This window comes from Rhododendron vialii, chromosome 11a, assembly GCF_030253575.1.
Source record: "Rhododendron vialii isolate Sample 1 chromosome 11a, ASM3025357v1".
Taxonomy (NCBI): Eukaryota; Viridiplantae; Streptophyta; class Magnoliopsida; order Ericales; family Ericaceae; genus Rhododendron; species Rhododendron vialii.
The window spans coordinates 36047152-36062954 of record NC_080567.1 but is presented as its reverse complement, the minus strand read 5'-3'; the positions used below and the strand labels follow the sequence as shown (position 1 = coordinate 36062954).

Genomic DNA, 15803 nt, shown 5'->3' with positions numbered 1-15803 from the left:
CCCATCATCATTACACTTTTACTTACTTTTTAAAATGGAATATACTATTAGGAATAAAATAGACAATTCACCAACTTTTAGCCACTAACTTTACAAAATGGATACTTATTAAGGGATAGTTCAAAATGTAATACCGGACTATAAATAAGGGACGGAGGGAGTACATAGTTTTGGAAAAATATACAATTTCGTAAATACTCTTACTCGTATCTTGGGGAAATGCTTCATAAGGAAACTGCCTCATTGGAAGAGGCTTTGAAACCAATTTTTTTATTTTTTCTGGTTATGTGAATTGTTTTTATGAGGACCTTAACGTGTGCAAAATTCAGTCATTAATGCTTGAATTTCGGGGCAAGGATCACCCAAATTCAGATGCTTTTAACTCTCGGGTTATTCTTCCTTCCGGAGTTTGCTCCCAGAAATAGTCATCTATGCCTCAGCCCGTCAAAGTATGGGTATTTTACTTGCCCAAAGTTTGTATTCATTTTTACTTAACGTGGTTCTTGAGTTGCCGACTCGTTCTTCAACTGACACGCAGTTACTTAGAATTGATAACCAAAAGCGCAAAATGTAAAAGAGTTGTATTGGTCTTGAAACAAAAACATGCCAGTTTTTGAGGGGACTATTTCATCACTATAGAAACTTTTCTTATCTTTTCTTTTTTTAGGACGGTGTCTTTAAGTTTCGTGATAACTACTCAATACACACGATTTCTTTTGTGGTAATATATTTTGTTCCCATTGAACATAATTCATTCATATGCCTCTGCGTATGACGAATCGGAGACGTAAACTGAGACCCACTTTGAGATCATGGAAATAACTCAAATGCCGCATCTAAAAATAGTGGGAAAATGGTTTTCAAAATTGGCTATTTCAAAGTTTGCGCATTCATTCACCCGTAATAACCCCAACTGTACGTTACTGTTGGTGGCTTGGCTTGCTGCATTACCGTCCCAAATTTAATGGCCATGATTCAATGGGATTGCCTAATTGCAATGCGACCATACAATCATAAAAGTGTTTAAAACACATCTGGTTTTGAGTGTAAATAGGGTTTGTTGTATGCATCTAAATTTCATCTACCTCTCATCCTCCCACACAGATTAATTCCTTAGTCCTAAAACCCACATATACCTAATTTAATCAAGCAGATGATCATGGCAGTACATCATTCATTTGATGTGTGTGTTTCCTTTCTAATTTTGTAACAAAGGAGATATTCGTTTCGTGGTATACGGCTATTAAAAAAAAAATTGCGTCTTCAAGAGAGGAATGAGTTATTCGTGCTTGAAAAGCAATGTCGGTCTGCTCAAAATACGTAATGACGTGACAATTATATTGTCGCCGGGCATTGAAATGGAGATCTCAATTTCGTAAGTAGCAAAATTGAAGGATCAAGATACCCGTTATGTATTAAAAACTCCATCTAATGATTTTAATGGATAGCAATGTTGTCCCTACCATCCTTGACCAGTGACTTCATAGCCTCATTGGTATTCCAGGCCAGCAGCAAGCTGCATATATAGTCAAGCACGTATACAAATTTATACTGATCAACCGTCCTTTATTCCCAACACAAAGAGGTCCAAATTAGAGTTTTAAATGCCAAATCAACTACCTCTCCGGCTTAGCCTCGTTGATTCGCTCAAAACCATTGTCTCCTTTCCTTTCTGTAGTAACTAGCGTTAATTCTGTTTGATACACGGGGAAAAGGGAGTAAACAACACAATTTGCAGGGAATCAAGATTAATACTCCTATTTATTAAAATTAATAAATCGAAACAAAGTAAATATAAAAAGTAATAAGAATTGCACACACACACACACATAGTACTAATCAATACAGTCAATTGAATATGGAGATGGTGAAACAAGATTGACATGCACGAAGGAAGAAATGAAGAAACCATATTCTCAAAATTCTCCCAGTTTTGTGCGAACAACTCCCAACTTACAGGGGAATTGAAATTCTTACTGCAGGAGGGGACATGAGACCTTTTTTTCATCCTTTTTCTAATGTAATTTTGTGAGTTAAATTATTAAATTTACATTTTCCACGTGGGATTTTGGAAAGGATAAATAATTGAAAATTCTAAAAAAATAAGGGATGGGTTTTTGGATGATTCTAAACTTGTTCAAAAGTTTTTTCTTGAATGATTTCTTACAATACTCTCAAAATATGTTTTAAACAAACCGAACAACCCCGATCATTTGTACGAATCTGAAGTAATCCTACTTATTCGGTGTGCATCAAATAGTGTACCCATAATTTTTTTTTCTTGCATTTGAATCCTCACCTTACATCAATCACCCTCATAAATTCTATCCACCGCCGGTGTAAAACTTCATTTTTCTACCACCACCTATTATGGGCCCCACTGAGTGTCTATTGTTGTGATATGAACCGTTCATATTTTAAGACCTTCAATATAGTATCGCCATGTAAAAAATCGGCTTGATCGAAAGTCAATAGATATATTAAAATTTGAATTTGAATTTATAAAATAAACGATCTGATTTCTGTCAATAATAATAAATATAAACTATCTATTTTACAAAGCAAAATTTAATTTTTGATACTCCTATTGATGTCAAATCAAGTTTATTTTTTGCATGGATATACTACTACATGAGGTGTACAAGATGAACGGTGAAATCAACAATAAACAAAAGATAGAACCGAAAAATGTGGTCGATGAAAAAGTGTGATTTTCCATTGCCGATGGGAAGAATTTAATCCTTATTTAAATGTCATCAACATCAAAATAAATAAAAGGTATATGGGCCCATTACATGGCCCAATCAAATGCACACACAAGAAGCACATGTAATGTCCCAGATTCACCCAATTTCGACTCATAGCTTTGTTAACGTGCAGGCGATGACGTGGCATCCATTCATTACTTACCCGATTAACCTGATCAGTAATTATTCTGTGATCCTCACCGGCCTGATATTCGCAACGGCACGCCCACGTGACTAGACGGAGCCTAACGGAGCACGCACTGCCAACTTCCTAGTACATTCTAGGGGCGATAAACGAGTTAAGCGGGTGATTGATTGGACTTTGTTTGAAAACTTTAAAAGAATTAAAAAATATATATTTATGAGATCGATCTTGAACGAACTTTATGAAACTAAATATTATTAGCCGAACGAACTAAATAATAATTTGTTCGAGAACCTTAGCAGGTTTCAAAAAAATTAATCAAGCTTGATTTATCTGTGTAACAACACAATTCTAAATAAGTTTTTGACGAACAAACACGAGATTAAACTCGAATATTGCTCGATGTTATTTAGCAGCTAGCCCAACTTCCAACGTGAAGACTGAAGAGTAACGGAGTCAGGACAACACACAGGATCCCAATCCAACAGAAACCGCTGAAAAACATCTCAGCCGTCCGATTTATCATATCTACAACTAATCCCCACTCTCCTGAATATCTTCACTCTTCTAACCAATTTTTACAGGAGAGAGAGAGAGAGAGAGAGAGAGAGAGCTGTAGCGAATGTCGTTAGAGAGGTTCAGATAATAAGTACAAACACATATGTGTGCATTTATATATACAACTGTGTGTAGACTGTAGAGAGAGAGAGAGAGAGAGAGAGAGAGAGAGATCACAGGAGAGATGGCGCAGACGGGGGACTGCGCGAGGAAATGCAAGGAAGTAGGAGAAGTTACACTAGCAACGAAGACGAGATCAGCTATGGAGGTTACGAGCTCAACAGGCTCGTTTAAGAGAAGAAAATTGGCGTCCGATGTTCGTGACCACCACCAGTTCGTGAGCAACCGCTGCGACGTCGTGAGTTCGCCGGATAATCACTCGGTGTCGGCGCCCGCGATTTCAGAGGATTCAGGTCGCGCTTCGGTGCCTCGTTGCTCTAGCAATGACTCCAGCGATTTCGTGACGAAACCAGAATTGAGATCCGTAGATCTGAAGGTGATCATCAGTTCAAAATTTCAAATGATTTTTCTGGCTTAATTATCCGTATGATTTTCGTTTCTCGAGCTTTAATTAATTACACATTTGAACATCTGAAGGTGATCAGTTCACTGAAATTCCAGTTCAAGTGCTGTTAAATTTTCTAACTTAATTAGTGCTCTTTAGATTTGCGTTTCTCAAGCTTTAATTACGTAAGTTCACTCAAATTCTTGTTCAAATGCGGTTACATAATTTTCTAGCTTCATTATTTCTTAGATTTAGTACGTTTCTCTAGCTTTAATTACTGATTTGAATCTTAAATCTGATTTCGAAGGTTGAATCATGCGCTGAGGGTTATGAAACTGAGATCTCCAAGCTCGTCAAATGCAGATTCAGGTTCTCATTTAATTCACTAACTCTCGCATCATCCGAGCAATTAATTCTTTCCAATTCCACAAAACCGAAACGTTTCCTGATATCGGACGGTTTATCTGCTTAATTAAGCATTAATTTAATTATTCCTAATGTTCTCTCTGTAAATTTCTCTGTGATTATTATAAGCGTTTGTCGGATCAAAAGAAAAAAAATTATAAGCGTTTGTAGCTACACCTGGTTCTTCACTGTGTAATTTACGGTCTCTATTCGTTCTTAATTTGCAGTAGAGAAACGACGCCATCAAGCGAGATTTCCGCAGACATGGAAGAGCTGAAGTCATCGACGGCAGCGAGTCTCCGGCAAAGACACCCGGAGGCGAAGATACCGGCTGCGGCGGAGGTCGAGGAGTTCTTTGCTGCGGCGGAGAAGGAGGAGCAAAAGAGATTCGCAGACAAGTAAGTGTGCGCATGATAAGCTTTTTTTTTTTTGGCTCGGCGCATGATAAGCTCCATCAGTACCACCACCACCACCGGCTCATTTTAGAAAATCTCGATTCATCATTTCGCATTCAGTGTTTCGCATTCAGTGTATAATCAGGAAGCAATTATTGTTTTTCTTTCATTCAGGTACAACTACGATGTAAAGAAGGACGTGCCATTGGAAGGCCGGTACCAGTGGGTTCGGTTAAAGCTATGAAGAGAGAGAGAGAGAGGACATTGTTAAAGTGACACGAGAGGCATGTTTCATCTTTGAGGAAAGCTACCTTTGTAGTGGTGTACAGCTTTATGTCTCTATATTTATGTTAAAAGAAGCTCTTCAAATTCGGGTACAATTCGTTCAGAGAAGCTTCTTCTGGTTAGTATGAGAGAACAATGGGAAACAATCTCTACGGAAAAAATTCACACATTTTGGTGTCTCTTTACTGTGGCATTCATTCATCCTGGTGGGGGTCCCAGTAGAGGCCAGTAATTTGTTGCGGAGCTAGTTCTAGAAGTTTGTTTCGTGAAAACGAAAAGTGCATTTTGTTTGAGCTTCATTTGGCTCTTTTTCCAGGGTTTGTCACTTTGTATGCATAGTCAAGCCCATTTCTTGCATTATTGATTCTACTAGTATATATGTTCTTTGAAATACAGTATTATTAAAGGGCGTGGAATTTCATTTGGAAGTCTCGGTTTGTCATTGTGCATGGGTGGGTCGTTTGTGGACCATATATGATGTGTGGATCATGTCTCAGCTTGTACAATAGCGTAAGCTCGGATTTGATTAGACGAAGCCCATATTTGAGTTCTCATAGGCATTGATTGGGGCTAAACATATTCTAAACACCACCCAGATGTGATGTGATTTTAATTTCGGCCACGACTTAGATGCGATGGAATCTCGTAATGAGACAATACTCTATGATAGAGATGACGATTGACGAGTACCGTACATGCACTTTCATTCTGTACCAAAAAAAAGTGGGCTTACAAGTTGTGAGGTCATGTCTTTAAGTTAGTTTATTAGAACATCTACAATGTAATAATCAAAATCAAAATATTGCTAAAGTTAGCAACATGTGCTAAAAACGTGTTCACATTGTAATAATCAAAATTAGCAATCTCCTAACTAATAATCAAATTTGGGCATTTAAATAATCAAAAGTAATAATGTGGGATTTCACCTTGTTAACTTTAGCAACACTCTAAATGAATAATAAAAAACTGACGTGACAAGTTTTGATTATTCACTTTTGATTATTACACTGCGGATGCTCTTACTTCTCCAAAAGGAACAATAAGAAAGAAAAAAATCTCAGAAATAATGGGGTGGAGAAAAGGTTTAAATTAATTACCCCAAAACTATCTTGATTTAGGTTCTTGTATTTCCCTTTTAACAAAAAGAAAAATGGGGTGGACAAAAAGAGTAAAATCACAATGGGTGATGTTATCTAAAAAATGGTAATATTAAAGGAGGGTTGTATACTTTAAAAGGTTCTACTGTTTCGGTGTCACTCGGTAGGGGCAATGGTAAGAAATTACGATAGTTATATCAAATGGGGCACATTTTTTTTAACTTCAATTGGCCATTCGACTCTGTTGAAAATAGTACACAACCCATGTTATACAAGCCTAAAACAACAATTACAGTAGTAAAAACTAAATACAACTAAAAAGTTGGGAATAAACCGATCACTAAACTGAAAAGTTTACCCAAATGACGCTTTTTTTTTTTGGAACCATCGTTGGTCTCACTCACCTCTAGATGGGCTGGACCCATTTGATAGTGAAAGTTAAGAGACACAAACTAAAGTTTGTCTAGATTAATTTATGCATAGTAACTTGAATCATGAATTAACGATAATACAAAACTTTAAACCGAAGCTCGTAAGTGGGACTATGGAGGGCGTTTTTTGAAGGCATCTTTGTGAGGAAAAAGAATTTCAAAAAAAGGGTTATCTCGTAAGTGCACAAACTCCCAGTACTGCAAGGTTTGCAAAAGAGTCATGCCTCTATAAGTGGAGAGACTGTTTTTCGTGACTCGATTCGTTACAACCAAGTTGCACACACAACTTAACAGTAATCCCCAATTCTTGACAATCACATAGCAAATTAAGCTCATAGACCCGTGTGGTATAATTAGAGAGAATTTGTAAAACTACGCACACACATTCATAAATATGTTTGTGAAAGTATTTGTGTATGCGTGTGAGGTGCCGGTGCTGACAATTGAGAGTGCCAAGTGAAGGGAATCAGACACAGAGTGGACAGGAGATGAAGAAGATGGGGGCTTGGAGTGGAGTCGGAAATTAAACAAACAGATACAACGCACAAATTGTCTTGCCCCCCCCATGTGAAGCCTACAAATAGCTTGTAAATGCAGGAAAATGCAATAAATATATACACATACATGTATCATGGATGCACATGTATGCATGTGTGTGTATACAAACAACAGAAGGAGGAGGGCACGTGGGCTGATGGATATGGTGGTGATCGCCTGACTGGCAATTGCTTTGGATCTGGTGAATCCTCTAGTAGTTTAATAAAGAGGAGAGAGAGAGAGAGATCCATGAGAGAGAGAATGTTACTGTTTAGAAATTGATGAAGAAGAGAAGGTTTGATCTCGATCCAAACGTTACTTCTCTGTTTACGAGACGGATTATGATCGTTAAATTTAATTTACTTTACTGTTTGTACTCTGTTACTTTCAATTTCAATGCCAATTTGGGTCAATAACCCAAGTGGCTTGGCAGACCCAAAAATGTGTATAAAGTTGGTGCACATGTTATAATTTTATACTAGTGCAAAAATTACCTACAAAGAAAATTAATGATACAAAATTTTCTGTATTTATTTATTTTTTATTCTTCTTAGGTGATATTAGAAGAAAACTCGTTTTTATAACTTTCTAAGTTGGTATTTATACGTGTGCGTATATATATACATAAACATATATATAGCTTACTCATACGATAGTATCGACACGTTAGTTAGTTAGTGAGCGTGTCCAATCTCAAGGGATTGACTTGATTGTCAAGGTCTGAAATTAAGGAGTAGCTTCCTTCCAAAACCTTAAGTTTGAAATCTCTCAAGTACAATTAACTCTTGTGGCATGAGGTTGGTCCAATAAGGAGAATGTTAATGCAAGAACAGAGAATGACTTTGGTGGATCGAGACGAATAAGGAGTTTTGCTTCAACTTCAAACAGGCCCCCGCTAGTGGATAATAGGATTGGTCTCTCAGATATTAGTCGACATGCGCGTAAGCTAGCCCGGACACTGTTAACTATCGAAAGAAAAAAAAAACAAAAGGGAGGTTAAAAATGGAACCGATCATTCAACAAAAATCTTACTTCTCAAAATACTCATAGAGGGGATTTTTTTTTTTTTTAATTTATTTGGACACTGTCATAAATTTCCAAGATAAAATAAAATGATATAACAGTACTGCCTGAAATGCCCATTGGCCCTACATCAGGGGACGGCTCTTGTCAATGACAAAATCACCTTAAATAGGAGAAATGTGACTTGTCCATCAAAATTTTTTTTTCATTTTTGTTATTTTGGTTTTCTGTAATGGAGTAAACTCACATGACAAAGAATTAAATTTGAGCATCCAAGGTGTACGGCATGTTGTGTCAATAAATAAATAAAATATAGGGAAGTGGTGATCCCAATCTATGGAAGCGATAAGTTCCATTGTCCCTATAAACAAAGAGGTAGGCATATAGCTAGGTTCGGTGTTTTTCAAGTAGTATATATTTGTGTGATTTTGTTCCTCATAATTAATTAAATTATTATGTATAAAGCAAGAACAACTATTTGTTTAATTTGGTAATTCACAGGCTTCGTCTTGCTTTAAACTTTTTTTTTCTTCTTAAAAAAATTACTTTTTAACTTATTTAAAGCTGTCATACCCACTTGCCTTTTTTCAAGTCACACTTGAAGGTCGCGGTCGTTTCTTATTGCGATAGTTATAGAAGAACAACAGAGAAGTAGAATGATATGACAACTTCGACCCAATTAATAGATCGAGCTGCTAAACTTTATTAGGCACGTCGAAAATTTTGTGCAATTGATCATCTGCATTCACAAAACACTTTACTTACACACACGATCACATTCGTATGGGGACCCACACGCTACGCTTTAATTCCATTTGTGCGGGACCCACAAAATTAAGAAAGTGGGTGTGTGTAAAGTGTTTGTGTGAATGTGTGTGTGGCTATTAGGGGTGTGCACGGGTCGGGGTTTGACCCTGAAATCGACCTAACCATGTCGGGCAGAACATTTTAGGACCCGCAAACCGAACCGAACATGGGTAAGAACCGTCCGCGAGCTTGATTTTTTTACGTCGGGTTGGTCGGGTCGGATCTTGTCCAACTCCACGGGTAAGGAACGCACCAAACCGAAACTCATTTTTTTAACAGAACCCAACCCGTACCTGACCGAAGCACCTGTTCGAAGTCACCCGAGACCCTTCGGTCAGGTCGGGTAGTCGGGGATTTTGCACAGGCCTAGTGGCTATAAAAATAAAAAAAAATCAATTTTGTCATTATCAATCTTAATTGGGGGTAATACAATGCATGGCTAAACTAAATAGCTAGAACTTGACAATGGCTAAAAGAGGACGTAGTTGGTATTTGATTTCTCTTGATTCGGTCCTACAAATGCAAATTAATTGATTATTAAATTTTTAGCAAAATGAACACTACAACATGCTACAAATTAGCATTTAAATCCGCTAAAATTACATCTTGCATCTCCATTGGGCCATTTAATTCTAAAAAAAATAAAAAATCCCCTCCAGTAATTCTTAGTTTTATTTATTTATGTAGAATATATATGTACTTCCATGAAAACATTTTTTCCCATGCGAAAATCACCCCAATCATATTAATAAAAACAAAGTATTACTAAAACAATCAAACAAATTACCAAAAAAAAAAAAACTTGGGACCTAATTTGTCCTGCCAAGTTTTGTAAGATATCAGTGAGTCCCACAACACACAGAGGCCCAACATGGGACCTATTTTGTGTACATTCTAAGTGAGAGAAGCCCATCCTTTGAATAAACACTGGGCTTAGCAATGGCCCAATGGATCTGGTTGGGGCTTTATCTTGGGTAAGGCAATACAGAGGTAGTAATTCTCATGGCCCATTAAGTGTGTACACTCTTTTGCTGCAACTATTTACTGGCTGTGAAACAGTGGAAGGAGAGAAACAAAGAGGGTTTTTCAGCAAGTTTTTGTAACAATTGTATTAGTTGAACACGGTAGGTTGTAATCATCGTATTCAGTCATCAACAAATTTCTAACCGATTTCTCCGGAAAAAAGAAGAGGATTTTTTCAGCGTCAAGATTTGGATTGTTCAGCTTCTACTCAGAACATGTCCATTGCTGCTTCTTGGCGTATCCATAGGAGAGTATTTTCTCCTTAATGTTTTGGGGTGGAGGTAGTTTTGTTGTTGTTTTCCTGTTTTTGGTAGGAGGACTAAGTCCCATTTGGTTTTTTGGTTTGTTTGAGCTAATAAAGCTTCAAAATTTACCCAAAAAATAAATAATAATAATAGCCAGGCCACGTTGTCTTAAAGTCAGGTCACTATCTTTAGGGTTGTCTCATTCGAATTTTCATTAAATTTGTTTATTGGATTAATTATTCGTCTAGGCGAGCTAAATTTAAAAAGTAGTAGTAAACGAATATGACCAAAGGCAAAAGAATTAAAAAAAAAAAAGAAGAAGAAGAAGAAAGTGCGAAGGACTTTTTTTCAAGTCGTCATATTTGAATTTTTTTAACTTCGATCAATCCAATTTCTCTCATCGAGACGAAAGATTGATGTAAAAAAATTTGATGAAACCAAAAGAAATCACGAAGTACCAATAACATTGACTGTTCTTGACAATAACTGGTCTTTGTCCAAGTCCACCATTAGCATTTTCAATCTTCAAATATACTCGCTTTAGCCCCTTTCAGAGTTGAAATTACAGCTAATTTTTCAGTGAAGCTAATTTTTGACATAGAAGATGATATTGTATGTAAATATTATTGCGAGCGAATGATTGTAATTAACTAATATCGAAGTGTGCATTTGTAGATATTAAAAAATTGGCATTTGGGGACTAAATTAGAACTTAGAGGTAATTATTTCATGCCTCTAGAGCGTTCTGGGACATTGAATAATTTTTCCTAAGCTAGATGGTCGGTTAACCTTCCTCGAATTTGTGCAATCATATTCATGTTTCCGGTAGCAATTTGCGAAAAAAATATAAGTGTTTTTAGCATGTTGTTCACAGGAATCAACAAGTTTTGGCATTTTACCATCTCATTTACGGTAACTACCTACTGACCAACAAATTTTTTTTGGTTATAGTAATTCTACTCATAAACCTATCTACAACTTATTCACTATCAGAAATAATTTGACATTTCTCAATAGTCATTACAAAAAATACCTAACAATTTGATTCCTACAAATTTTTTCTCACAACTTATTCACTATTGAAAACACGTACCCCATCGTTTGGACTCCTAAAACCTTGGGGCTTCCTATTTAAATTGGATCCAAAGGCCCAAAACCCTTGAAATTATTTAGTTGTTCGGGTCCAGGATTACCTTCACGTGGTACTCCGAATTACTTTACAGCCACACATTTTCGTGAAGTCATCGATCAAGTATATAGACTCTACGTAAATGTGTAAACACCTCGTAATTAACGGTGTTCCTGGACAATTGAATAATTACTCCCAAAACACGCTTTCGTACGGTCAACAAGGAGAATGGCAAAGCATTGTATTTGTCCACCCACATAACTTGTTTGTTAATGGAGTTGGTACAAACCGTACCAAAATCTGTGTTTTTCCTTTTTCTGAATGATTCTCAGAATATCAAAAGTTTTCCTCAACAAGCAAAAACTGCAGGTGGATCATCATTACCGCATATATATTAGTCTCTCTCTTTCAACTTTTCATTCACATTGTAAGCCCGTTCCGAAAGGGAAATAATATTTATTTTTAAAAAAAGTAATTTTAAGTTTAAAATTTATGTGCTTACGTAAATAATTTTTTATTAATATAGATTTTATTTGATAGATCTCATTGAGATTTTTAATATAGTGAAAAAAAAATTGAAAATTTATTTTCATTTACATTATTTTTGAATTTGAAAATGTGAAACAGTATTTATTTTTTAAGAAGGTATTTTGGAACGGGGCCTAAGTAAATTCCGAAATTGTTATCCGCAGCCCTCTTTTTCATGTGTCCACCCTACTTTTTGTGTTCCTCTTTAGTCATAATCTTTCCTTCTTTGTTTTTATCATGAGCACAAATTGAACTCAATAAAAGCTATCCAACACTTACATTGATTTTCATCCAAATACAGAGATATCGAACTACAACCAAATTTGAAACACTAATGATATACAATAAATACGAAGGGACGAACTTGTTTCTAAATCTTAAACGCGAGCCTCAAACTCTCTACACAACCGACAATAAAAATTCTGCAAAAGCAGAGTTAGAAATCAAGAAATCTAAGTTGCCTCAGGGTGGCTCATAAACCGTATCAAAGCTAACAACAAACGCCGATGGAAAACCCACCCAAGGAACTACAACTGGACGCCACTCCGATGCGAGCCCCCGCTGTCACGGCTAGCACTTAGTCACAATCTAAAGTCACATAATCCGCGTACAAAAGCGCGAGCGTGGAAGCGTTTTTGAAATACATCCAAACCTACAAAAAGTCACGAGCACGAGGATTGAGAATCCAAGCACGGTGCAAAAATTAAGAGCGAAAGTGTAGAGAATTTCGAAGAATTACGTGACTAAGGTCACAATGTGAAAGGTGCATAACGAAGTGGAGTGGTAATAAAGCCTACCTTACCTTATAAGTATTTTTTTTTGTTTGATAGTAACAGCTGTAAATAGCCAGGCCTCTCTCCGTTGTAAACCAAGTTAGTCACATGATAGTGCAAGTTAATAATATCCTCTCTCTTTTGTGATCCTATCCTACTTCGTGTTTGTACCCACTGTGTGTCTGAAAACTTGGTATCAAAGCCATGTCTTTCATTCTAGCTTAAACCCCCTCCTCTGGGAACTTCTTTTCCAATACTACGGTAAATTTTTCCTAAAAAAGAAATTGAAGCGTATGCTCTGTGGTTGCCTTCTAAGGATCTTCCACACCAGAAACTTCACTAACTGTTTTGATTGAAAAAATTCTTGTATCAGTGGGTTAAAGTACCTTGAGACGTTTGGCTTCAGAGAAAGCAGTTTGTCTCGGTTTATCTACCCTAGTATACAGAAATTTTGTTAATCAAAATTAGTTGAAGATTTTACAGTTAAAAGAAAAAATTTATTGTATGCGGAAGTGAAGGACCCAGAGCCTTTATCTTAAATGAATCGTTGGCTTTCACCCAATTCCCCTACCACATCTTCTCTAGTCTCTTCAAGTTCATCTACCAGTAGAAATTCTACTTCTTCTTCTAATCTTGAGTACCTCTATGAGTTTGAGTATCCTCCTGACGACAGTAAGGTTCCTCTTACTGATCTTCCTTTCCTCAACCCATATAATGCTTTTGTCCGTCCACAAACCTCTGTAAAAAAGACAGTCACCCAACTCTTCTCTACAAAGCGTCCAACCTCAGTAAAAGAGTATGTCCAAGCCTCTAAGTTTGATCAGTGCTTCATAGCAGCTACAGAAGCTGAACAGCTTCTACCTCTAGAAATCCCAGTTGATTTGCCTCGCATTTGGCAACAACAAGGATTTACCCATCTTCACTTTGGAGCAATCAGATTGGCCGTTACTTTCCATGGCAGAAAAGGTTTACCTATTACTTCCAGAATTGCTCTGGTTGATACTAGGTTTATGAAGTATCAGCATGCGTGTATTGCCACGGTCCAAACCACTTTAAATGCTGGAACTGTCATCTTTACCTTTTACCCCAACTTCAACATGCCACTAGCAGATCCTCATCTGCTCTCAGCTCTAAAAGTTCAAGTCCAAATTGGTGGTGCCTCCCAAATCTCCACTACATATGCTGCAACCCTTCACTACCAAATGGCCTACCGACTTCAAAACCATGCCTTTGACATGTCCTTACCCTCCTCTACAGATGAAGCCCTTTTCCTAACTGTCAACGCACCTCACCAAGCTTCGTGTGTTCATGTACCCCGACAAATTTCCAGATCTGAACTTCTTAAGCTTCTCCCAGAAAAATGGGTTACAGCTTTTGAGAATAACCAACACCAGCCCATACCTGTCCAATCTTCAAACCCACTTTTTGAAACCAAACCCGATGGCACGGTAGAAATTTCTTTCCCAAGAGAAACGTCTGCCTCACCTGCAACCCATCCAGTCATCTTTCCCTCAAGGATTGACATGTTTGTTGATGGTTCTAAACCAGAACCTCCAATTAAATATTTTCAATCTAGTGGTCTTCCAGTCTTCTATTTCAAGCACCCAGAAACAGGTCATTGTTACTTTGATGCCTGTAACTGTGATGAATGTTCCGAAGAAAGTTTTCTAGATGACGATGATGAGTCTGACAATCCTTGTCCCATTTGTCCTCAGTCACCCCAGTCAACTCCTATACCTTGTAAATCTCCACCTTCTCCAAAGTTACCATCCAAAAATGACCCTTCAGCTCAACCCAGTGGTTGTTTCATGTTCACCCCATCCCCATCTTTCACTGATGCAGATTTTCCTCCATTGGAATATCATAACCCTCAAGAAAGAACCACTCACCGTCATAAGATTCTTGATTCAACTACCATTCACCCTGATGGTAGTACCAAAGCAGTATCAGCAGCAGAAGCAGCCATAAATTGGCAATCAGCAAATTCTCTAGCACAAAATCAAATTCTCCAAAGAATTGCTAACTCTCAGCAAAATTTGAAAAATGTTGTCCATAAGAAGTTGTCAACATTAGAACTTCTTATCAGAGATTTGCAGCAGAAAATCCAACATGTTCACCAGGAACTCCTTCAGATGGCTTATGCCAACCAAGCATTTTCAGCAGCTTTTTCCCAAAAGGATGCTGAAATGAAGCATCTCAAGAACCAGCTTCACTCACTCCAGGCTCAGCAGTATTCCCAACAGAAAAATCCATTTGATATGTTCTCAACTTATCCCCAACAAAGTTTCTCTGGGTATCCTCAAATGTCTCAACCCTTACCTTTAAACCCTACCTCAATATTTGGTGATTCAAGCTCCAGTCTCTTTGGAAGCCCGTCGGCTTTCCTTCCTCCACCAAAAAGACCATCTCCACCAAAAAGACCATCTCCACCAAAACTTCCTTTCCCAAAACCCCAGATAAAACCTACCCAACCTCCAGTTGTCATATCTCCACCATCCACCTCTACTACAGCACCGGTTACCTCCACTTCTTCTAGACCAACAGATCCACCATCTAACCCAAATTCCAAAGCACCTCAATTAATGGTCCAGCCGGTTGTTAGTCCTTCTAACAATCCAATCTCCACCTTGCTACATACCTTAGCCACCATGCCTGAAACCCCATCTCCCGAACCAACCATCGAATCTGATTCAGATATTGAATCTACTGATTCTATACCGACTCCTCATGTTTTCATGATGAACCCTGAAAACCCAGAAGAGGATGTTGAGGACCCTCCTATCATTGAAGAGGATCCTGAGTTTGAAACACCTCCAGAAATTCCAACCTTTGATTCCTTCTCCCATGCCAATATCCATACCCAAGGTTTCTCTTTTGATACCATTCCCCCCTCAAAATGGTTGGATAAACTCTATGAGATTCATGCCTGGTGTACTGCAGCTATGCTTTCTCCAAATGCTACACTAAGTAATGTCATTACTAAGTGTACAGCAAAATTTCTTGGCCGTCTCCGTCAATGGTTCTTAGCTCTCGGTGAATACCGACAACTACAACTCAAGCAGCTGCCAACACTTGACCAATTCATTTCAGTCCTCCATACTGAGTTTCTTGGAGACCACAACAACACCAAGGAATTCGTTCGAGAAGAATACCTCAGCATGAGATGCTGT

At 37.6% G+C, this 15803-nt stretch overlaps 1 protein-coding gene across 1 annotated transcript; it reads left to right on the top strand.

Moving 5' to 3' along the window:
* The first annotated feature begins 3448 nt into the window (after positions 1-3448).
* On the top strand, positions 3449-5468 carry LOC131308368 (cyclin-dependent kinase inhibitor 7-like). Its single transcript, XM_058335285.1, has 4 exons — positions 3449-3946; positions 4263-4324; positions 4588-4758; positions 4930-5468. The coding sequence occupies exons 1-4, from the start codon at positions 3635-3637 to the stop codon at positions 4997-4999; spliced, it is 615 nt and encodes a 204-aa protein (XP_058191268.1). The 5' UTR covers positions 3449-3634; the 3' UTR covers positions 5000-5468.
* The last annotated feature ends 10335 nt before the right edge of the window (positions 5469-15803 follow it).